This window comes from Mus musculus, chromosome 7, assembly GCF_000001635.26.
Source record: "Mus musculus strain C57BL/6J chromosome 7, GRCm38.p6 C57BL/6J".
NCBI lineage: Eukaryota > Metazoa > Chordata > Mammalia > Rodentia > Muridae > Mus > Mus musculus.
The window spans coordinates 25,036,445-25,061,213 of record NC_000073.6 but is presented as its reverse complement, the minus strand read 5'-3'; the positions used below and the strand labels follow the sequence as shown (position 1 = coordinate 25,061,213).

Here is a 24,769-nt window from a genome sequence, read left to right as displayed (position 1 = left end):
CTGGGATTACAGGTCCATGCCCCCAGGCCCAGCACCCGGGTTCTTTTCTGATGGATGATCAACCAAGCTGAGCCCTAAACACTGGCAGTGCCCATGACATTGGATGTCTTAGGCTAAGGTTTCTGTCCCTACCTGCCCCATGTCCCAGGCTTCCATTTGTCCCCGGTAGGAAGTTTTGAGTGCCTTCACTGGAAACAGTAGACATTCGAGGGCCCCGCTCTCTGCTCTGCCTGGCACCAGTCAGCATGGTGGAATGCAAGGGACCCAAGTCCCTTCTACCCTCACTTGTGTCTCCTGCTTGCTCATTTTGTCTGGGTGTCTCTTACTGTGTTTTCTACTGGGTGTCTCCTCACCAGGCCTGTCTCTAAATCTCTCTTCCCCTCTTGGGTTCCCCCGTTCTCTGCCTCTCGGCCTCTCCTGTGTTCTCCAGGCTTCGGAGCTGGGAATGACCTCAGCGTTTTACAAGTACATCCTCACCACCATGGTACGTACTCTGACCTATACCCCTCCCCAACTCCCACCTACCTCACTTCCCTACTTCATTCCTGCTTCAGGCCTTACCACTCTTCTTCTTGGTCCCAGGACTTTCCCATCCTGCATCTGGATGGTATCGTGGAGGACTCCTCCAACATCCTGGGCTTTTCCATGTTCAACACCTCCCACCCCTTCTACCCAGAGTTTGTGCGCAGCCTCAACATGTCCTGGAGGGAGAACTGTGAAGCCAGCACCTATCCTGGCCCTGCGGTGAGCATACAGATACCCACTGGCACGTGAGACACACTGTGCACTGACTCTGGGGACGGCTTGCGAATCTCATTCTGATCATACCCAAGACCTCATAGTGAGGCCCCATGATGAGTCTGACCCAGACTTCCTCTCAATATCTCAAGCTTCTCCATCATCAACCCAGGGCAGGCATGGCCTCCGGCCGTTTGTGCTCCCCCACCACTGCCCCATCTCCTACGCATCTCCTGCAGAACCAGCACCTCCTTCTTACTAAGCTTTCTGCTCAATGTTTCCTTGGCTGAAAGACCTAACTTGTGCTTCCTATTTTATTTTATTTATGTGTTTAGAGACAGAGTCACTACTCCGAGTAGCTCTCAGTACTGCCTTTGTTTTGGGGTGCGTTATCCCCTTGATCCCCAGAGCTGTCCTCAAGGTGGAGACAACCATTCCTCCGTTCCTCTTGGGTGGAGGAATCCCAAGCTCAGAAAGGGGTTGTTGAGACGTGGCCATCCAGCCAGGAAATACTAGAACCAGGCTCTCAGCTCAGAGCTCTGTGCTTTCTGTGCCCAGGATCAATACTTAAACTCCTCCGTCTCCTCGCCTACCCTGTGTTCATTCTCCCGTAACATAAAGTGCCCCATTCACACATAGATGGTGCCAGTGGATGCCTTGCCCACTTACCTTAGCCACACAGACTTGGCAAGCTCAGGAAGACAACTGGCCATCTCGGTTAACTCCTCTCAGACAAGCCAAGCATGGTGGCATATGCCTATAATCCCAACATTTGGTAGGTAGAGACAGATGGATCAGGAATTCAAGACCAGCCTCAGCTACATATCCAGTTCCAGGCCAGCCTGAGCTACGTGAGTCCTATCTTATAGAACCAGAAGAAAACAAACAAACAAACAAACCAATAATAATGGCAAAAAAAACCCAAAACAAATAAACAAACTTGGGCTGGTGAGATGGCTCACTAGGTAAGAGCACCCAACTGCTCTTCCAGAGGTCCTGAGTTCAAATCCCAGCAACCACATGGTGGCTCACAACCATCTGTAATGAGATCTGACTCCCTCTTCTGGAGTGTCTGAAGACAGCTACAGTGTACTTACATATAATAAATAAATATTTAAAAATAAATAAATAAATAAACAAACTCAGAAATAACCCTCTCCAAATAGACATGGCCGTGTAGTCTCAGCAAACATCAGACACTACACTTTTCCCCAGTCACCCATGTCCCCAGAAGACACTACAGCCCCTCCCTCTCCCTGACCTACCAGTTTTCCACTCCTGCAAAGATAGGTGTTGTCTGCAGGTTGAGGTGACCCCAGAGGGGACCTTGGGGGATCCCCGGCCACACTGACCCCTTCCCTGCCTTACCGCCTCCCACTCAGCTGTCCGCAGCCCTGATGTTTGACGCTGTGCACGTGGTGGTAAGCGCTGTCCGAGAACTGAACCGAAGCCAGGAGATTGGCGTCAAGCCACTGGCCTGCACTTCGGCCAACATTTGGCCCCATGGGACCAGCCTTATGAACTACCTTCGAATGGTGAGCCAGGAGCAAGGGGCGTGGAGGTGGAGGGGAACAGCAGCCGCCTCAGGCAGGGGCACTGACTGTGTCTCCCCTGCCCTCCCTCTGCTTTCTCCCCGTGCTGACTGTCCTGTGCCCTGTCTGACCATGCCACTGTCCCTGTGGGGATTGTGTGCTCTCTGGGCCTTGCTCCCCTGTATCTCTTCTCTCTTTGATGCTCCTCCTCCTCCTCCTCTTCTTCCTCCTCTTTCTCTATTTCTCTCTGTGCCTTTCCCTACTGTTGCCTCATCCCTGCCTGGCCTTCCCACCCATCTCTGGGCCCCACCTCCCCTCCCTCTGCCCCTCCTCCCGCCCTGCTAGGTAGAGTATGACGGGCTGACCGGGCGGGTTGAGTTCAACAGCAAAGGGCAGAGGACCAACTACACACTACGCATCCTGGAGAAGTCCCGCCAGGGCCACCGTGAGGTGAGCAGGCCTAGGGTGATGCCCGAGCCCTGCTAGGAGTTGGTCTTTGAGACTTCTAAGAATGAACAGGCTCTGTGCTAATGATACTCTGTCTGTCCCCAGATAGGGGTGTGGTACTCTAACCGGACCCTGGCCATGAATGCCACCACCCTGGACATCAACCTGTCACAGACTCTAGCCAACAAGACTCTGGTGGTCACAACTATCCTGGTGAGTGGCCCACATAGGGCAAGGGGCAGTAGGTAGAGGGGCCCTAATTCTGGGTCTTCCTGAAACAACTTCCCAACCCGTCCTAACACGTCAGGATGGGGAGGAGTCCCTAAGCTGGCACAGGTCAGTATACAGAATAACTGGGGTGTATCCCATGCACAGAGCAAGGCCAGACTGTTCCCAGCCGTAGCCAGAGCAGGAGAGGGCACAGACTCTGCAGGGGACCCGGGTTCTATGATATGCTCTTGATAATCGTCATTGCAAGAATGGTCATTTTGTCATACTTTGCCAGTCTAAAGTGCTGACCCATGCCAGCTTGTTCAGGGTCCACCTTAAAAAGTGGACACTGAGGACCAAAGAGATGAAATACCAGCCAGTGCATAGCAGAGCCAGGACCAGAAGCCCCGTCTCTAAGGATGAGTCTGATTCATAAATGCTGTGCTTTAAAATGATAGTCATTGACCCTGAGCTCCAAGCCAGGATACAATCCAGTATCATAGGGACTTCTACCTCCTATCCCCATCTAAGTTGAGATGTGGGCCTTGTGTGTCAACAAGGACTGGGATCTGTTTCTATCCGTAGAGTGCTTGCCCAACATGTACAAGGTTTTGGGTCTGATTCCCTGCACCGTAGGCCCCGTACTCAGGGTAAAGACAGGGAGATCAGGACTTCAAGGCCAGCCTGAGCTACATAAAATCCTGTCTCCAAAACCAAACGTACACTAGGCCTTATTTAGGTGTTACTCTTGACCACAAACTGTTCCATGGTGACAATGGAGGACTTTGTTTTCCTGCTGTGTACAATAAGGAGAGTCCCCTGCAAGTCCCTTTCTGAGTAGAGTGTCAGGTCAAGCCTGGCCCTCTGGGTTGTACCCTACTGCCCCCTGCCAACACTGTGTCCTGTAGGCAGAGGCTTACACACAGGGTCTGGTAGGCAGGAGCTTTCCTGAGCAGCTGGACAGGTCAGGTAGCTCTACTGTTCACGGCAGCCAGGCCCACGGCCTGCACCCTGCCTTGTCCACATGCTCAGGGACATTGAGCTGGGCCTGCTCACTACAGTGACATGCAAATTCAGGGACACTTTTCACAGGGTCTTAGGAACCCTTATTAGCAGCCTGTCTCCAGGAAATTTCTGACCTAAGTGGACCTCGAGTACCCTTGGAGAAGAGCCAGTGAACCAGTTATAGAGGGACAGATGGCTTGCAGACGGGAAGCCAGACACTCCCTAATAGCCCCACTGAGGAGCCTTGAGGCCTGGTTGGTGGGGGCTGTGTGTGCTGTGCTCCATCCCCAATACAGCCTGGGATTGAAGGAGATAAGACCTCTGTGGATAGCAGAGCCAGAGGTCAGGGAAAGGAGTTCAGAGGAGTCCCCGAGGCCTGAGAACCAATATTATTCTTGATTCATGAACTCCATTCTTTCCTTAATTCCTTAAATATTTGCTGAAGCTGCTGTGTTCCTGGCCCGGCCCAAATTCTAGAGACAGACAGGAGTCAACAGGTGCTTTGAAGGAGCACTGAGGGGACGTAGTGCCAGCAGGATGGGGGAGACCATTCCAGACAAGGTCATGAGGGGTTCACAGAGATAAGGCAGACGGAGAAGCTGGAGGAAGGCTCACAGATGCGGTGGCCTGGCCGTGCACAGAGAACATCTGGGCTATCAGTTTAGACGAGCGTCCTCAAGTGTGTGGCTGGACGTGTCCCAGTGGTCATCAACACCTTCTATTTTATTCTATTCTACTCTATTCTCCACATAGTGTCTCACTGTGTAGCCCTAGCTGCCCTGCAGCTCTATGTAAACCAGGCTGACCTCAGATTCACAGAAATCTGCCTGCCTCTGCCTCCCAAGTGCTTAGATTGAAAAAACGTGCGCCCACACGCCTGGCTGGACCATGCATCTGTAGTGGCTGTCCACAGTCCTGTGACTGATCACACCACTGAGCCGCCAGCTTTCATGGGCCTGAGCCCAGCACTTTTAGAAAGCCACTTTCAGAGGAAATGGAGGCAGGGGAGAATTCAGGAACTTGTGTTGAGGATTGCCTAAGCAGAAGGTGTCAGAGCTGATCTGAGGTGCCATGTGTTTGTCCTTGATGGCCATATCACCTCACTTTGTGCTTCTTCCTGTCTGCAGGGTTGTGTTCTGGGCCTGACACTGCCATCTACACCCTGTGTGACCATAGCAGCACTGGTTCCTTTACAGTGAGAGAATAAAGGGTTGGACATATGACTCAATGGTTAAGAGCACTAGTTGCTCTTTAGAGGATCCGGGTTTAGAGGTGCCGGTTTCCCAGCACCCCCATATGGTAGCTAACACTTGTCTATAACTCCAGTTCCAAGGGACCTGATGCCCTTTTCTGGCCTCCACAGGCACTGCTATTGTAGTTCACAGACATACATGTAGGCGAGACACCCATACATATCAAATAATAAAATTAAAATTTATAAGTGAGGGAATAAGCAGGGTGTGGTTGTACATGCTTTTGATCCTGGCACTTGGGAGGCTGAGACAAGCAGATATGTGAGCTCAAGGTCAGCCTGGTATACAGAGGGAGTTGTAGACCAGCCAGGGCTAGAGAGACCTTGCCTCAATGAAGACAAGACAAAACAACAAAAAGTGAGGGGCGAAAGCACTCCTAACAGAGGGCAGCTTAGGTCAGGATCTGGTAAACTGCACTCCTAGATTTCATGCACATGGATTTAGGTCATGGCTTGATAAAAGGCAAGCAGCTGATTGGGAATGATCTACAATTTTTCCTGCTTTACTTAATTTGTGTTTTCATTTCCAAGAGATTACCTGTCCTTATCCTGTCTCCTGCTGGAAATCAAGCCCAAGATTCCCTCAGTGGGAGATTCTAGGTAGGGGCTCTACCATTGAGCCACGTCCCCAGCCCCTCACTGGGGGATTCTAGGCAGGGGCTCTACCACCGAGCCACGCCCCCGGCCCCTCACTGGGGGATTCTAGGCAGGGGCTCTCCCCCTGAGCCACGCCCCCAGCCCCTCATTGGGGGATTCTAGGCAGGAGCTCTACCACTGAGCCACACCCCCAGCCCCTCACTGGGGGATTCTAGGCAGGGGCTCTACCACTGAGCCACGCCCCCAGCCCCTCATTGGGGGATTCTAGGCAGGAGCTCTACCACTGAGCCACACCCCCAGCCCCTCACTGGGGATTCTAGGCAAGTGTTTTGCCACTGAGGCATACCTCAATCCTCAAGAAAGTTTTACCAAAGTGTAACATAGTCATACATACATTCATGGCTTTCACAAACTATACACTTTATAACTTTGAATTTCATGAACTAAACACACTTACATTACCAGCTCCTTATCCTGAAACCATGTCCTAGTCACTAGCTGTCCACCTTTGGACATAAATGAGTTGTGAGTGTGGTGTTACATCTATACTTGCCCGGTACTGTTTATAAGAGCCATGTGGTCGTGTGGAGTTCAGGCTTATGACAGTCTACATATCTGTCACATGAGGATGGACATCCACAGTTATTGCACTAAGAACACTGTATTGTGTGACTCTTGTAACCTCATCTTGATGCTTCTATGGGTGTGTTCTGAGGAGTGGAGTTGCTGTGTCACCCCATGTGTGAGCTTCAGAGGACATCAAAAGCCTTTTCCAGAATGGCTGCAGCACGAGCCTTCTTCCTGCAATGTGTAACTGAGACTCTACCACTCTCCTTTCTCCCTGGTGACTGTGCATGGAAGTGCCCAGTTGTAGTTGACCACCTTTGTGTGTTGATTGCACATTTGAAAAATCCTCTCTGGGGATGTTTTTGAGAAGCTGGAGATTAATAAGTGGGTTCATAGCTGTCATCCCCAAACTGTGAGGTGAGGCAGGATGACTGGGGTTCCAGGCCGGCCTGAGCCACATAGAGAGACCCTCTCTCAAATAACCAAGGACTGGGGACGTGGCTCATTTGTAAAAGATTTGCTTTGCATGTAAGATGCCCTAAGTCCCATCCCAGCACTGCCCCCAAAAGGGAGGGATATGACCTTTACATTAATTTTGAAATTAGACTTTCTGGAGACATGTCCTTTGCCTAATATGTGTATCACAGACATCTTCCCACCCTCTATGAGTCATCTTGTCTAACTTTTTTTTTTAAAGTGATGTATGTATTATTTTAAAATTTCATTTTATTTTTATTATTTTACGGGCATCTTAGTTGGATTTTTCCCCCTTGTGGTAGAACACTGTGATCAAGAGAACCTCGGGGAAGAAAGGGTTTGTCTTACAGCTTGTAGTCCATCATCCAGGGAGATGAGAGCAGGAATCTGGAGGCAGGAACTGAGGGAGGCCATGGGGATCACTGCTTAGTGGCTTGTTCTCCATGGCGAATTTAGCATGTTTTCTTATAATTCCTGGGACACCCACCCCCACCCCCAGCTCAGGATGGCGCCACCCGCAGTGAGCTGAGTCCTCCTACATCAAGTAGCAATTAAGAAAATGCCCTACAGGGAGCCTACAACCCAATTCGATGGAGGTATTCTCTCAGTTGAGGTTCCCTCCTCTCAGAGGCCCGAGTGTATGTCAAGTTGACATACAGACTAGCCAGCACAATGTGTATATGTCTGTGTGCCTGAAGAGGCTAGAATGGGGCCATGTCAGATCCTCCCAGACTGGAATTACAGCAGGTTGGGAGCTGCCGTGTGGGGCTAAGATGCAAACTCTAAAAGAGCAGCCCTGAGCGAGCGAGCGAGTGAGTGAGCGATCTCCCCAGCCCTGCATCTTCGTTCTTAGTTGTATCTTTTGATAAAAGGATGTAAGCTGGGCCAGCAAGATAGCTGAGCTAGCTTAGCAAGTAAAGCCCTGGCTGTGCAAGACTGTTTACCTGAGTTGAAGTCTCAGAACCCACCTTACAGGCCAGACCCTGACTCAGAGTCAAAAAGTAATGTGAAGGCTGCAGACAGCTCAGAGTCAGGTCATCTAACTGCATGTAAATGCCAAGCCCGAGACTCCATTCCCAGTAGCACAGACACACACAGATACACACCTATGTCTTGTGTCTTCATCTGTGTGTGTGTGTGTGTGTGTTGCTAGAGTCCAGGTCTTCCCACATACTAGACCAATTCTATGCCACTGAGCCATGCCCCAGCTCAGCTTTCTTTTATGGTTAATATTTTCAGAATTTAGGAATTCAACTAGGTATGGTAGAAAACATCTATAACCTCAGTACTCAGGAGGCAGAGGCAGGAGGATCACCACAACTTTTAGGCCACCCTGGACTCCCTAGCCAGTCTAGGGAAGCTAGGTCTACAAAGCAAACATTCATTTCAAAGCTCTGGAAATAAAAGAAGAATTCTTTGCCTACCACAGAATCAGGAAGAGACTTTCTTGTTTCCTAAAAATGTAGTACCCGCTCCTGAGATCTTTCCTTATGGATGTGTAACTGAGGAGTGCCAGTTAGTAAAGCAATGATTTGGCCGTCCCATTGCTTATTTACCTTTGTCAGGGATCAATATCCATCTGCATGTGGACTTTCTAACCCTCTGCCCTACTGGCCTGCCCTAAGCATCACAGCCTGCTTCAGTATTAACGTTCACCAGAGTAAACCTACCAGGCTTTTTTTTAAACCACTAAAAGACTTTCTTTGGAGCCAGGTGTGGTGGCACTCACCTTTGATTCCAGTACTCTCAAGGCACAGACATGGCCAGGCATCTGTGCCTCACACCTTTAACCCAGCACTTGGGAGGCAGAGGCAGATGGAGCTCTGAGTTTGAGGCCAACCTGGTCTACAGGCGGAGTTCCAGGACAGCAGAGAAATACTATCTCAAAACAAAACAAAAAATCCTGTGTGTGTGTGTGTGTGTGTGTGTGTGTGTGTGTGTGTGTGTGTGTGTGTGTGTGTGTTTACAACTTATAGGTAGGAGTTGATTCTTTTCTTTCATCATGTGAGTCTGGGGTATGGAACAATTTTCTTTAGGCTTGGTGGCAAGCACCTTTTACCCACTGAGCCCTTTCACTGGCCCTTGAATCTGTTTAAACATTTCTTTAATGTTTATGTTTAATGTTAATGTGTGTGGAGCTCAGGGGATATTTTCCTGAGAACTGGTTCTGTCCTCCTGTCTTTATTGAGGCCAGGTCTCTCCTGTTGCTCTTACTGTAGTGTGTACTCTGCACAGGTTGGCCCATGCGCTTCCAGTCAGTTCTGTCTTTGGCACACCCCATCCTGCTGTAGGACTGCTGAGATTACAGATTCCACACATCAGATCTTGGTTGTTGTTGTTGTTGTTGTTTTTCCCAGACAGGGTTTCTCTGTGTAGCCCTGGCTGTCCTGGAACTCACTCTGTAGACCAGGCTGGCCCGGAACTCAGAGATCCAGCTGCCTCAGCCTCACAAGTGTAGGATTAAAGGTGTGAGGCACAGATGCCTGGCCACGTCTGGCTTTTTATGTGGGTTCTGGGGATACAATTCAGGCTATCACAGTTTTGGTATTTTACCCTCTAAGTCATTCTTCCAGCCCCTCTATCTTATTTATTTATTTATTTTCATTTGGAGTGTGTGTTTATATGCATGTATGTTTGCTCACACGGGTTCCACATTGCCATTGTGGAGGTCAGAGAAAACCATGTGGGAGTTGAGTCTCTCCTTCCACCCCACCATGTGGCCAGGTGTCTTAACCCACTGAGCCATCTTGCCAGCTCTCTGTCTTGTTTTGAAAGGGCTCTCCTTCTCTTCCTTCTCTCTCGCTCTCTCCCTTGTCCCTCTCTTCCTCCCTCTGGAGCTTGCTGTTTTGCTAGACTGGCCATAGGCCTCACCACAGCCCCAGGTCTGCCAGTCTCCACCTCACAATACACACAGTCTTGCACTGGGCTTACACATGGGTCTGATGCCAAGCCTGGCTTTACATGGCTGTATGCTCAGGGTCCCACACCTGCCCAGGGACACTGTACCTGCCCAGCTGCTGGACAGTCCTTTTTACTGAGGCTCCACATGCTTTAACCCTTTGCAGTGTGTAGACTTTTAAGTAAATCTATATCTGTATATACATCTGCACCTATACCTACACCTACACCTACACCTACACCTACACCTACACCTCTACCTACACCTACACCTATACCTACACCTACACCTACACCTACACCTACACCTACACCTACACCTACACCTATCTGTAGTTTTAGAGTCTTCAGCAGCCAGTGCAGTGATGTTCACCTGTAACCCAGAATGTGGGTGAAGCAGTTTGAGGGCACAGTGTGAGGTCTTACTTTAAAACAGAAATTTAACAGCATTGGTTAGGGGACAGATGATAAAACAAGGGGGAGATAGAATTTTCATCAAGAGTTAATAAAGAAAGTGGGACATGGTGACATACACCTTTAATCTCAGCATTCAGGAGGCAAAAATAGGTGGATTTCTGAGTTTAAGTCCAGTGTGGTGTACATACAGTGAGAGCCTGTCTCAAGCTAAACAAAACCCCCCAAAATTAATAAGGACAAAACCAGGTGCCATCCCTCCCTGGACCCTCATTTTCCTTTCTTGGAGGCTAGCAGCTTCCAGAAACGTTCTATCTACAAGCACACCCCAGCTCTTTCTTTCCGAGAACAGCATATTGTACAGGTTGTTCTGTAGCTGGCTCGTTTTCCCTCTTAATATATCTTATAGACCTTGCTATTTTCGTGGTTGCCTGGGATCCTTTTATGACACTGATGATCTCTTTAACATGTTCCAAATTAGGTCTTTGTTCCCACCCAAGCCCCGATGCAGTGACTTTTCTTGGACCTGTGTCTCTGTGCATAGATGCTCAGCCAGTCATGGGACAGCTTCTGAGAGCTGGGCTCTGCAACGCCCTTAGCCTGTCCACAGCCCTGGGCTTCTTGTTTTGGCTAAGAGCCTCCTTCTTAAGAACCGTTAGGAAGATCAATGGTTCAAGGCCAGCCTGGGCAATTTAGTGACACTCAGTCGCAAATGAATGAATGAAACAAACAAATGAAGAGCCCTAGGGGCATTGCTCAGTGGGAGTCTTGGGTTCAATCCTTAATATGGGGGGGGGGGTGGGAGGGCTGCGTTGTGGCTTTGGATCTTTAGTTGAGTGCCCAGGGCTGTAAGTTGCAGTCTTGCGTCTTGTTTGTTGGAGTTCTGTGCTTGGCATCCTTGCCATCGCTGTAAGCTCAGACTGCTGTGGACAGATGGAGCCCAGGCCCCTCCGTCTCAGATTTGGAGGTCTGTTTGGCACACAGGACCCAGCAGAGCTCTGGGGTGTGCAGGCCGTGTGTGGATCTCAGCTCTGTGCTTTCTTTACCTCTGTTCTGCTTTGGCTGGGGGCCTTGGGCTAGATGCCTTACCCCTAACCTGTTTCCTCCTTTGTCTGACCTGGCAGGAGAATCCCAGCCCCAGCACACGCTCTTCTTGTCTCTTACTCTCCGGCTCCCCTCGGTTTGTCTGGCTTCTCCCACGTCCACTCCCCCACTCTGTCCACTTGAGCTCAGTCTGGCATAGGGCTTAAGAGCAGAGCCTGGGGCTTTGGAGTCACAGTGACTTCCCTCTGTGTCCTCAACTGTAAGACAGAGGTAATAATACCACCCTCCCACGCTGACAGAGCTGTCACACAGCAAGCCCACGAGAAACACTAGCGGCCGCCGCTATTATTAGTGTTATCTCACATCCCCGTTCCCGCTCCACATATTTGCATTTGAGAAGCAGCTTGGGAGGGAGAGAAGCCCCAGTCTCCCTCTATCCTGCTGTCCCTCAGTTTTGTTTGTGGTCTGAGATCGTACAGGCCTGTGGTGTACCCTGGTCTCATGGGAAGTCTATGGCTTTTGTAAAAACTCCCAAAACTCAGACTTAGAATGGTTACTTCTCATGATTCTGAGGCATGATTGGGTCATTCTCAACTTGTCCCTACCGGGGCTTACTAACTACCCTCATCTTGTGGCTAGTCAAGAGGTAACAGAAGCCTAGAATATCAACGAGTACTCCGGTTGGCTTCCAGTCCCTGGTTCACCCGCCCTCCTTCCGGCTGGCCTGGGCTTTATTTACGAGGAGGTCTCAGAACTGCTCTGAAGGCTGAGGCTCCAGAATTTAGCCAGCATGATTTCTGCCTGTCAAAACAAGTATAAAGCCAGTTACCAAGAAGTGGGAGAGTGGCCACCACCTGCTGATGGAGTTGGGGGAGGTAAAGTGAGGGGGTGGGAGTGGACTAGGATGGCCACATCTGCCACCTGCTCTCTGGACACCAGTGTGTGTGCATTAAAAACAAGTGCAGGCTTTTCGTCCCAGCTATTTGGGAGACTGAGGTAGGAGACTCTCAAGTTCAAGGCTCCCCTGGTCTGCAGGGGTCTGGGCAAGTTAGTGAGACCCTGTTTCATGAAAGTATAGAGAGGGTTGATGTAGCTCTGCAGTAGAGAGCTAGTCCTGACTGCCAGTGAGGGGCTGGGGGCCGGCCTTAGAGATAGGGTGCTTGTTTGTCTACCCTGCCCTGGCCCTAGATTCAGTCTCCGGCTTTGCAAAGAAAACAAAAAGTGTAAAAATACTCCCTTTAATATAGACTTCTGTGAGGGTTTAAAGCCAAATGACCTGGGGTTGATGAGAGGGCTCAGAAGCCAAAACTTGTCCCAAAGCCCGATGACCAGAGTTAGATTCCTGGAACCCACATGGAGGTGGAAGGAGGGAACAGACTACATAAAGTGTCCTTTGACCTATACGTGTGTTCTGTGTATGTGCACTGTCTGAGTGTGTTTATATGTGTAAAAATTTGGCATAGGGCCTCTCTCTGAAGTCCTGGATGTCCTGTAGATAGCTGGCTTCAAACTCAGAGACCTCCACCTGCCTCTGCCTCCCAAGTTCTCAGATTAAAGGCTTGCCTCATCACTGCCACCACCTGGTTAAGGATACATAATTTTAAAAAGTCAAGTTATTTAAAAAATTACACAGAGGGACATGGGGAGGGGTCTATTCCATGGTAAACATCATGGTCGTTATTATCAGAGAGTTCTCTCCTAGGTGTTTTCTGAGTCCTAAGTTCCTTTGTGTAATGGGACACTGCCCTACCACCCATTTAGACAATAGGTGTCAAGGTAGTGATGCTCTTATTCCAGTTGTCTCCAGACGCCCGTGCTCTGCTGGAACTCTGGAAGTCTCTGCCTCTGTGATGCTTTGTCAGGCTGAGATAAGTAAAGCTCTCTTGTGACCCTCAAAAGCAATCCTCAGTGCAGCCACAGACGATGGCACACACATCTCAGATCCCCACACTCAGACAGCTGAGACAGGAGGATCGTGAGTTTAAGATGGCCACCTTTAATCCCAGTTCTCAGATGAAGCAGGAGGAGCTCTGTGACTTTGGAGCCAGCCTGGTCTACACAGTGAGACCTTGTCTCAAAAACCAAACAGCACTTGGCTGTTCTTGTAGAGGACCAAGTTCGGTTGTCAGCACCCACGTGGTTATTCTCACTATCCTCCAGTTTCAGGAGATCCAGTGCTCTCCTCTGACCTCTGTGGGCACCAGGCATGTATGTGGTATGCAGATATGCATGCAGGCAAAACACCCTTACGCACAGAAATTTAAAATCTCAAAAGAACATCCACATAGCAAAGGGCCAGGCATTGCAGACTGGCAGGTGTGGCATTAGACTCTGAATGACTTGCTAACATTCATAATCAGGAGATTTTACAAAACAATTTAGGCTTCCAGATTCTCTTGCAATTTCACCATCTGGCGTGTCATGCCTGCCTGCCGCGTGGCAGCTCGGGCTGGAGTGAAATCCTGGTGAAGGACACTCTCTTGGGGCACATCGGTGGCTCGTAAAGTTGGTGTAGTGACTCACTCCTGGCTGTGTGAAAAAAAAAAAAAAAAAAAAAAAGAACTCTACATTGAAACCACCCATGTATGTGACGACAGAGCTACGGCTGTCTGGTAGGATTGAGCCTGGTCCTGTGTGTACCTGTGCATGTGATAATTTGGGTAATGTGTTTCCTAAGAGAATCTTGGAAAACTTCATTCTACTTAGATGCAAGCCCCAGTTGGATCCCCTCCAAAGCTCCCCCTTGATCCCAGGCATTTTTTGGAGGGGGTAGGAGGGATGGGCTGGAGCCCAGTGAGCTTTGGTTTGGCTGTAGAGTCACTTGTCTCCCTGTGACAGTCTGATAAGAGGCTGGCAGAGCCAATGCCTTCACCCCCGACCTCCTCAGCTTTCAGGCCTGTTCTCTGCTCACAGCATTTCTAAAGGAGTATGTGCACCCGCTGGATGAGGTAGCACACACACACCTGTAGTGTGAGCCCTTGGGTAGCAGACGCAAGTGAATCAGGGGTTCAAAGCTAGTTTTGTCTATACAAACCCCGATGGGGTTCAGTCTGGGTGCTGTGAGACCCAGTCCAGAGGCAGCTCAGTGTAACAGTGTGACTTGTAATTCTAGTGCCTGGGAAGCAGAGTCAGGCAGACCCCAGGGGCCTGCTGGCCAGCCAGCCTACCTTACTCTACTCTCTTCTAGGCCAGTGAGAGACCCTGTCTCAGGAAAACAACAGTAAACAAACACAAGGTGGCCGGGAGGACTGGGGAGAAGGCTCAGCAGTTCAGAGCATTGGCTGCCCCCAGAAGAGAGGGATTCAGTTCCCAGCACACACATGGGGGCTCACACCCATCTGTAACTCTTCCTGGGATCCAACCTTACCTTCTTGCCCTAGCTGGCAGCAGGCATGGACACACAGGCAATACCATATACATAAAAATACAGTAGATAAAAAGAAAAATCAAGGCAGATCGCTCCTGAGGAGGGATACCTGTAGTGGGCCTCTCCACACACATGTACACTCATGTCCTGTACAGAATAAGCAAGCAAGCATGCATGCAGGGGGTCTGCCATCCATCCCTACACTGGGGGCAGATTCCTCTCTAGCAGCCAAAGGATCCCTGACTCAGACCCCTAAGCTCTGACTCCTGCTCTCTCTCGCTCACTCAGGAGAACCCGTATGTTATGCGCCGGCCCAACTTCCAGGCCTTGTCAGGGAATGAGCGCTTCGAGGGCTTCTGCGTGGACATGCTCAGGGAGCTGGCCGAGCTGCTGCGCTTCCGATACCGCCTGCGGTTGGTAGAGGACGGACTCTACGGGGCACCTGAGCCCAACGGTTCCTGGACAGGCATGGTTGGAGAACTCATCAACCGGGTACGGCTGATGGGGGTTGGGGAAAGAGGAAGGGAAGGTAGGGCGAGATCACAGCACAAAGTAAAAGAAAGAGGCAAAAGGTTGAAGGTGTACCAGCAACCCCTGCTGAGTGTCCTTGGGGCCAGCGAGGAAAGGCACAGTGTTGTGTCGCCGCCTCCTGTGTTTTCCCAGGACGCTCCTCTTGGGCGCAGAGGTTTGATGAGTGACATAGAGTAGGAATCAGGTAAAAGCCTGAAGAAGTCAAGGGAGGCTTCCAGCAGGAGCAAGGCCAAGAGCAAGGACTGCTGTCTGCCCAGTACTACCAGGGAGGCCTGGCACACTCCGGGCACCAAGAGTTGTCTGTTGGGGGTTTGGGGATGCAGATCTGTTGGTAGAGTGCTTGTACCGCATGCCTGAGGCCCTGGGTTCAATCCATATAGACCAGGCATGGTGCGCCTGTGATCCCAGCACTTGACAGGTCGAGGCAGGAGGATTCTTTGTTACATTGTTGAAGCCAGCCTGGGTTATGTCACTTGAGACCTTGTTGCAAAACCAGCTAAACAAACAAACAAACAAACAAAACCCAAAACCAAAACAAACAAACAAAAAAAAATCCCAACAACCCAGAGCACTCATTAGGTGCTTGTGGAACACCTACTATGTGTCTTGCCCTGTGCTGGATTTAGTGGGAAGAAACCTTGCCCTTCAAGAACTTAAAGTCTTGTTAGGGTCCAAGAAGCAAATTGCCACAGTCCAGGGCCATGTAGATTCTGATGGAGTTTCAGGGGAGGGCCAGAGCAGAGCCCTGACTCAGCACCCAGAGCTTCCCAGAGAGAACCATGCTACCTCAAGCGATGAGCAGGGAGAGAAGGAGAGAAGGAATATGTTTGGTGCCATCAGGTGTGGGGAAGGGGGTACCTCTGCGGGCCCATGCTGAGGCACCCCTTCCCCCTGAGGGACCAGTCATGTAGTATAGAATAGAGGTTATTCAGGGCATGGGGAAGAGAGTTGAGGGAGTAGAGACAGAGAAAGGCAGAGAGCGAGAGAGAAAAAGAGAGAGAGAGAGAGAGAGAGAGAGAAGAGGAGGAGAGGGCGTGGAGAACGGAATGGGGGGAGCAGGAACAATAGGACAGAGCAGGAGCAAGAGATGGAGGAGGGGCAAGCAGCCCCATTTTGTTTTGTTTTGTTTTTCAAGACAGGGTTTCTCTGTGTAGCCCTGGCTGTCCTGGAACTCACTTTGTAGACCAGGCTGGTCTTGAACTCAGAAATCTGCCTGCCTCTGCCTCCCAAGTGCTGGGATTAAAGGCGTGCACCACCACTGCCCGGCGCAAGCAGCCCCTTTTAAGTGAGTCAGGCACACCTGGCTGTTGCCAGGCAACTGTAGGGCGGAGACTAGATGAAATGCCAGCAGGGGCCATAAAGGAAGTCAGGTGCACACCTGTTGTCCAAGTACATGGAAGGCTGAGCTGGGAAAGGACAGGTTTAAGGGTACCCTAGGCTGCAGGACAAGACCTGTCTCCCTCTCCCCCTGACCCCTACACACGCACACGCACACAAACTCGCTCACTCCAAAAAAAAAATCCCCTCATGGTGGCACACACCTGTAATCACAGCAGACAGGGAACAGAGACAGGGGCATTACCAATGCCAATCTCATGGTGAGTTCCAGACCAGCAAGGACTATATAGTGAGACCATGTCTCAATGTACCCCTCCAACACCCGCCAACAGAAAGGGGGCATGATGAAGTGAGCAGGCAGCAGGGAGCAAAGGCAACATGGTTTACAGAAGTGGGGCCCTCTGGGAGAACCAACTGCTGGGTGAGACAGCTGGGCCTGCCTGTGAGTGGGAGGAGCCTGGATGAAAGTGAGGAGGGGGAGAGCCAGGCAGGAGAGGGAGGAGGCAAGGACAGAGTGGAAAGAATAGTCTGGAGTCAGACCAACCTGGACTGGAGCTCATGGATCGTTCCTCTACTCTGAACCCCTCTCGCCCCCTCCCTACCACAAGGACCTTACCTGAGAGGGTCTCAGGCCTCGTGTGCCGCTTGCCAAACAACAGGGCACCATGCAGTTTTCTCTCTCCATTTTCCATGTGTGTGTGCATAGACGTGTGTGTGATGTGCATGTGTGCGGCTGGCTGTGTGTGCACATGTATGAAAGCCTCAGTAGCGCAAGCTGCTCTCTCTGTTTTGTTTTGTTTCTCTGCATAGCCCTGGCTGTCTTGGAACTCCGTAGACCAGGTTGGTCTCCAACTCAGAGATCCATCTGCCTCTGCCTCCCCGGTGCTGGAATTAAAGACATGTGCCACCATGCCCAGCTTCTGGCTGCCTTCCTTTAAATTCAGTTTGTAGCTGAAGATAACCCTGATCATCCTGGTCCATCTCCCAGTTACTGGTTTTCGGTGGCACTTGCCACCAGTTTATGGGAGGTGCTGGGATTTGAACCTAGGGCTTCATGCATGCTAGACAAACACTCTACCAAGTGAGCTACATCCCTGACCCTCGTAGGCTTTGTCTTTTATTCCAGAGAAAATCAGGGGACATCGTTAGAGGCAAGAGAAGCTGGTATCCAGACCAGGGAACTTCAGTGTGGGTAGCCTTGACATTGAACTTGGCTAGGCTGGCCCTTCTGTCTCTCCCAAGCCAGAACTTACTACTTTGGAGCCCCTGAAAGTCATCCAGATAGTCACAAGCAGGGTACTTTGTCACAAGGACATTTATCCCTCCGGGCATTGGCTCTCTGAAGTTATTTGAACAGTAGAACTTCTCCTCGCTGAAAGCAAAGCCTTTTCTGAAGCCCACACAAAGCAGAGCTGCTCCTGAGAAGGAAGGCGTGGGGCCGAGTCCTGAGTCCTGACTGCTTGGTCCCCCCACTTCAGCCTGCAGGCAAGCCCTAAGGCGTGGTCCCCTGAGGCAGAGGACTGTTTCAAAGCTTCTGTCCCAGAGTAGGTTCAGGCCCGAATCCCTAAAAGGGAGGCCTGAGCAGAGGGAAGGGGACCCAAGGCTTTGTCCTGTACCCACCCAGGTTCAGATTCCCCAGAGTCTGTATCCCCCGCCCACTCCTCTTTCTAAAAGAGTGTGTGCGTGTGTGCGCGAGCACCTGTGTTTGTGGGTAGGTCGGGAATTTAGGCTTTAAGGCTTTACCCACTGGCCCATCACATCAGCCCCAGGAGTTTCCTTTGAATGGAGCCCCCAGAAATAGGCACCCTTCGGAGAAGGAAGAGATTTCAGCCTGTCCTCAGGCACATCTTCATTTGGTGGCTCTGGCTTCACGGGGTGAGCATAAGCACTTGGTACCCGGGACCGCTGTATCTGGTTACTGCACAACTAAACCCTTCGGTCTTGCTTCTGCAGTGCACTGCCCATGTGACCTTTGGTAAACTAACGTTGCTGTATGTCCTGCCTTCATATAAAATTAGAGGACTAGCTCCTGGCCTGTAGCATGACTGGGAGCAGCAAATGAGTAAAGCTGTGTAAAAGATCTGGGGCAGGGCCTGGCAGGCAGAGGTGCCACCCGCCTGCAACCTGTTGTGTTACTGTTCTTATCCTGTCAGCATGATCAGTTTGTGCATGCATTCATCCATTTGCCATCCAGCTGGCACTTATTGAGCATCTACTGTGTACCAGGCTCTCTGCTTTACCCTGAAATAACCAAGCCAGACTTGGCTTTGCCCTTACTGGGCAAATCAAGGAGCTTGAACCCTATCAGGTCAAGCTGGTTCAAGTGTGAGAGAGAGGGATAGGCTGGCCTGAGGATCACAGTAGAGACTGTACATGAGATGGTGGGGCCAGGGTGGAGTGCAGCAGAGACTGGGGGGGGGGGGGGGGCTGGGGAATGCAGGGCCCTATGGCTCCTGGGAAGTGGGGGCAAGGAGGAGGATGCAGTATAGCTCCCCGTGTTCTGCCGCAGGGCAGCTATGTCCAGCCGGGGCAGCTGTCGACATTTACAGAGGGAACCGTAGAGGAGAAGCAGGCTGGGTGTACAAGGAGGCTGAGCCTGGGTCCTGCCGAGTCGGTGTTGCCTGTTGTAGCATACGTGGCCAGGCTTACAGAGCCACGTGGGTGTCCTCACCAGATCTCCCAACAGCAGCAGCAGCAGCTGCCCCTGCTTGACTTCACACCATGTGCTAGTAACTCTCCAGTTGTTATTTAACTACCCGCTGCCTGCACAAGGCCTGCGGCTTAGCCACACAGGGATATGTCCCATCTCCCAGGGTTGCAGCCGGGTGTGTCTGTCCCTAAGGAAACATCCTTTGCAGACCCCCCAGCAGACATTTAGGAAGCCTGGAACTACCAGGACAGTGGTTGCTGTAACCAATCAAATGTTCCTTCAGGACTTTGTCTGAGGGTCCCATCCTCATAGCCTCACGGTGAAGGAAGGATTAGTATGTGCCTTAAATGCAGTGAGGCAGTCGGGTTAGGACTGGGAGCCAGACTGGGCCTCCCATCAGGCTGGTCCCAAGCTAGAGAATGACTTCTGGGTAGACAGAAGATAACCCAATGTCCTGACCCCAGCCAGGGATCCTTGGTTGTTCTCAAAATCCCATCCATTTATCCCACTAGTGGCCACTGCTGGGGACTGTCATTCCCACTGTGCTAAGAACTCAGGCTCTTTCCCTCTTTTCTTTTTTCATAGATTTATTTATTTTTATGTATATGGGTGTTTGCCAGCACGTACAGCCACGTAGCTCATGTGTGCCTGGTGTTCATAGAGGTTAGAAAAAGGCAAAGATGTCAGATCCCCTGAACTGGAGTTACAGAGAGTTGCTAGCTGCCATGAGGGTGCTGGAAACCAAACCTGGGTCCTTCGCAAGAGAAGGCTGTGCTGTTAACCGCTGAGCCCTAACTCCAGCCCCATTTTTTTCTTCTTCTTCCCTCCCTCCCTCTCTTCCTTTCTTCAACAAGATCTCATGTATCACAGGTTGGCCTGCAGGTTGTGTGACCTGCAGACAGGCAGCTGTCTGTCTGAGTCTTAGTGTGCCCTAAACTTGGAAGAAACTGGGGAATCAACCCCAGGGCCTCATACTTGCTAGACAAGTGCTCCCCAAACAGAATGGCATCCCCAGTCCCAGCCCTGCCCTCTTGCTGTTCTCCTCATCAGCTGCCTCACCTCCAGCCATTCTACAGGGTCTCTACAGTGCAGGTCTGACCTACAAGGCAGACCAGGCATCTTAGGCCAGCATCAGAAGGCAGAGGACTTAGATCAAGGGAGTGAGGAGTTTAGCTCTGATACAGTGTTTCCTGCTCCACCAGCCCTCCCTGGGCTGGATGAAGACATCCTCCCCTGACCTACCTTGATAGATAAGTCTTGTGCTGTGAGCTGCTCTCAGGAAGTGTCAGGACCTTGATCAAGGGGTTGCGTTCCATTGACAGAGCTGTGAGCTTCCATCACCCAGGGCTGCTTGGGCAGCCAGTACCCTGACTCCCAGTAGAAGTCTGAGGTCCACGTGGCATCCATGACACTGGGAGTGCACAGTGGTTAGCAGCTTCAGACTCTGCGGGAGGGGATTGTATAGGATTCCTGGCAGGCCACTATATCATTCTGAGCCTCAGTTTCCCCTTTGGAAATAGTACAGTATCTCCCCGCCCCCCCCCCCCCGTACACACAATGGGGGCTGCCAGGTGGGTGCTAAGAATTGAACCCAGGTCCTCTGGAAGAGCAGCCAGTGCTCTTAACCACTAAGCCATCTCTCCAGCCCTCAAATAGGAGCATTTGTAAGGCAGGCCATAGCACATAGGTGCTCACTGCTGATGTCGTGGTCACAAGGTGTTAGAACAGTGCCTGTGGGGTCGGACAACCCTGGCTTGGACTGAACTTGCTCCTTACAGTTGTGTGACCTGCAGATAGGCAGCTGCCCACCCGAGTCCAGGTGCACCCCAAACTTGGAAGGTCTTCATTGGGGGGGCAGATGAGATCCACACACATGCTGTCAGAACCAAGACAACGTCCACATCACCTTGGATATGAAACACCCTGTCAGCTGACGTGGAACGAGGACAGTGACTCTCTCAGGGGTCCATAATGCTGCTGCCCATCCCCACACGTGCAGGCACACGGTGTTTCTTCAGTCAAGCTCATTGCAGCTGACGCCAGCTTGCTTCCCAGGCTTCATCCAGCTCTGTCCCTGGGGACTGCATCAAGTCCCCTAGACTGGCATTTTTAAATACTCTGCTGTATTGCTGTTCTAGTTCCAAAAATCGATGTGTTAGAGAAGTTAGCTAGGTAGGTGCAGAGATGGAAAGTAATATTACCACAAGGCAGCTCTTGGGTGCTTATGAAACCATCATCTTGAGGCTGCAGTGATGGCTAAGAGCATTGGCTGTTTTTCCCGAGGCCCAGGTTCAATTCCCATCCACCCACATGGTGGCTCACAACTGTCTATAATTGCAGCTCCAGGATACCCAATAAACTTTCTGTCCTCCACTGGCACCGGGCATGGGGCCAACATGTATGCAGGCAAAGCACCCCACAGATAAAATAAAAATTAAAAATAAAAACAAAATATCTCCTGGCCCAGCATGGTGATGCATACCTAGAATTCTAGTACTCAGAAGGTCAGGACAAGACTGCAGATTCAAGGCCAGCCTGGACTCGACCCTGTTTCCAAAGAAAACCATAAGCAAAATCACTTTGCTACAGTCATAGATTATTGTGTGTTATAAAACAGTATTATAGCTGGGTATGGTGGTGCACACCTTTAATCCCAGCACTCAGGCAGAGGCAGAGGCAGAGGCAGAGGCAGAAGCAGAGGCAGAGGCAGAGGCAGAGGCAGAGAGAGAGGCAGAGAGGCAGAGAGAGAGGCAGAGAGAGGGGCAGAGAGAGGGGCAGAGAGGGGCAGAGAGGGGCAGAGAGGCAGAGAGAGGGGCAGAGAGAGAGGCAGAGAGAGAGAGGCAGAGGCAGAGGCAGAGGCAGAGGCAGAGGCAGAGGCAATCTCTGAGTTTGGGGCTAGCCTAGTGAGTTCCAAAGTGAGTTCCAGGATAGCCAGGGCTACACAGAGAAACTGCCTTGAAACAAACAAAATGAAAACAGTGTTATTGTTATTTTATTTTGCACAAAGTATATGTATGTCAAAATTATATCCTTACATGTTATCAAAATTTATCATGTGACTGGGGTGTTGCTAGCTCAGTGGTAGAATGTTTGGCTTGTGCAAGTTTGGCTCTGAGCTTTGGGTTCACTCTCCAGTGTTACAGAACCTAAACAAAAACACAAGCCCTTTGTTTGCCTCAGTTCAGATGTGCAACACAAATTGATAAGCCTTCCATCGGAGGGATTAGCAGGAACACTCAATGTGGCTTGGTGTGGACCGTGGTCTCACATCTCAGAGACAGCCAGGACACAGGGCAGATCTCTCATTCCTTTTCTTTAAATTCATTAACTTACATTAACTGAGTCTCATGTAGCCCAGGCTGTCTCAGAATGCATTGTGTAGTCAAGGGCAACTGAATTCCTGTTTCTTCTGCCTTCACCTCCCCAGTGGTACAATAGGCACACACACGACCACACCTAGTTATGTATTTACCACTCTTATTTATTGTTACAAAAATGTATCATGTTACGTGTAATGCTGTGTAAACCACTGTTGTTCCCTTTTGTCTTTATTTTGAGTGTTTATGTGTGCCCCCTCCCCAGAGTAGTCTCAGTGTGTAGACCAGGCTGGCCCCAAACTTACAGAGCTCCATCAGCCTAAACCTCCCCTAGTGCTGGCGTTTAGGTGTGTGCTGCCATGCCTAGCCTGCCTAGCCTGCCTAGCCTGTTGACATTTTTTTTGTCAGTATATATAGATCTGCCCCGCTTTTAAACACTTAAATTACAGTTGTAAAACTTTAGTTTGGTATGCCATGGCACATATATGAAGGTCAGAGGACAACTTGCTGGAGTTGGTTCTTTCTTTGCATTATGCATGTCCTGGGGAACTGGACTCATGCCAATCAGGTTTCTCTGCAAGCCCCTTTAGCAGCTGAGCCATCGTGCTGCCCAGGCCTTAATTTTTTTCAATGATATCTTTATTTTATACATACAACTGGTCTGTTTTCTTTCATTCCAGAAGAGGGCATCAGATTCCATTACAGATGGTTGTGAACCATCATGTGGTTGCTGGGAATTGAACTCAGGACCTTTGGAAGAAAAGAGCACTAGCCTCCATGTCTTAAATTTTAAAAGCAGCTGAACCTAGTCATCATTTACCGCCTAATTTTTCCTCCTCCTCCTCTTCCTCCTCCTTCTCTTTCTCCTCTTCCTCCTCTTCCTCTTCCCTCTTCCCCTTCCTTTCCCCCTCCCCTTCTTCCTTCTTCCCTGCTCGTCCTCCTCTTTTCCTTTAATTTGTTGAGACAGGATTTCTCTGTGTAGCCCTGACTGTTCTGGAGCTCTGTAGACCAGGCTGGCCTGGAGCTTACAGAAATCTGCCCACCTCTGTTTTCCAAGTATTGGAATTAAAGGTGTGCACCACCACCACCACCACCACCACCACCACCACGCCCCACTTCATTTCTTTGTTGTCCACCTATCATGTGCTGGTCCGTGCTCCAGACACTAGCAGGATGCTGTGTACAGACCGGAGAGATAGCCTGTTCCTCTGAAGTTGCTGTTCTAGTCTGGAAACTGACAGCAAATCTATCATGTGAGACAGTGGGGGCACAGTGGATAGAAACAAAATGTAATGGTGATAAAGGAGCCAACCGGTGCCTGCGTGCATAGGAAGAGGTCTCAGTGAGAGGAGGAAGACAGCCCTGCAGGGACTCAGTACTGTGTACCTCATGTCTGTATCCTTAGCATTCTAGAACATTTTTTTTGCTATTTTTTTTAAAGATTTATTTATTTTATTAATATGAGCGCACTGTAGCTGAATTCAGAAATACCAGAAGAGGGCATCAGATCCTGTTATAGATGGTTGTAAGCCACCATGTGGTTACTGGGAATTGAACTCGGGACCTTTGGAAGAGAAATTAGTGCTCTGAATGGCTGAGCCATCTCTCTAGCCCCCTCTAGAACACTTTTGATACTGCGCAGGCTCTCATAATACCAGCTGAAAGGAGGTTCTGGTCTGAGGAAAGAGTATTCCATAGCCAGAAGGCCACCTGACGGTTAGACAGAACTCACCAGCATCTAAGGAGTGAAGGAATGGAGGCAGCCGTGTAGTCCAGCAGGGTGGGCACAGAGCGCGGGGTGCTGATCAGGAAGATAGAGATCTGGAGTGCTTTTGAGTGGCATTGTGAAGCCACTGTGTGATTTAAGCAGGGACACTATGGCAGGGCCAAGAGTTGTCATATGATCCCGGCTCCCTCTCTTTCTGAGGCAGGCTCTTACTATGGAGTCCAGCCTGACCTGTAACATACTCTGTAGACCAGACTGGCTTCAGACTCACAGACATCCACCTGCGGCTGCCTCCCTAGGGCTGAGATGAAAGATGTGCACCACCTCTTCTAAGTCCCCCTTTCTCCTTCATATATTATAAGGTTAGCTATTTTATCTATTTGGTTGGGATTTTTTTCAACATTTATTTATTGTGGGTGGGGCAGGGGAGCACAGATGCACTCTTGCTACATCATAGAGGTCAGAGGACAGCTCCTAGGACTCTGCTCACATCTTCCACCATGTGGGTTCCACGGACCACACTCCAATTGTCAGGCTCGCTTGCAAGCATCTTCAGCCATCTAGCCGTCTCACAGCCCTTAGTTTTGAATGTTTCTTTTTCTTTCTTTCTTTCTTTTTTCTTTTGGTTTTTCAAGATAGGATTTCTCTGTGTAGCCCTG

At 50.4% G+C, this 24,769-nt stretch overlaps 1 protein-coding gene across 12 annotated transcripts in view; it reads left to right on the top strand.

The window, feature by feature from the left end:
* The window catches only part of Grik5 (glutamate receptor, ionotropic, kainate 5 (gamma 2)), a 65,846-nt gene that overhangs the window by 14,481 nt on the left and 26,596 nt on the right, over window positions 1–24,769 (top strand). For 6 of the 12 annotated variants that reach the window (XM_030242145.1, XM_030242144.1, XM_030242146.1 and 3 more), the window contains exons 7-12: window positions 431–484; window positions 583–744; window positions 2,121–2,273; window positions 2,616–2,720; window positions 2,823–2,930; window positions 14,837–15,040. In XM_030242145.1, coding sequence (XP_030098005.1) covers window positions 431–484; window positions 583–744; window positions 2,121–2,273; window positions 2,616–2,720; window positions 2,823–2,930; window positions 14,837–15,040 — 786 coding nt within the window. Of the gene's footprint in view, window positions 1–356; window positions 485–582; window positions 745–2,120; window positions 2,274–2,615; window positions 2,721–2,822; window positions 2,931–14,836; window positions 15,041–24,769 lie in introns of all 12 variants that reach the window. The other 6 variants (XM_030242143.1, XM_030242147.1, XM_006539552.4 and 3 more) reach the window with 2 other exon arrangements.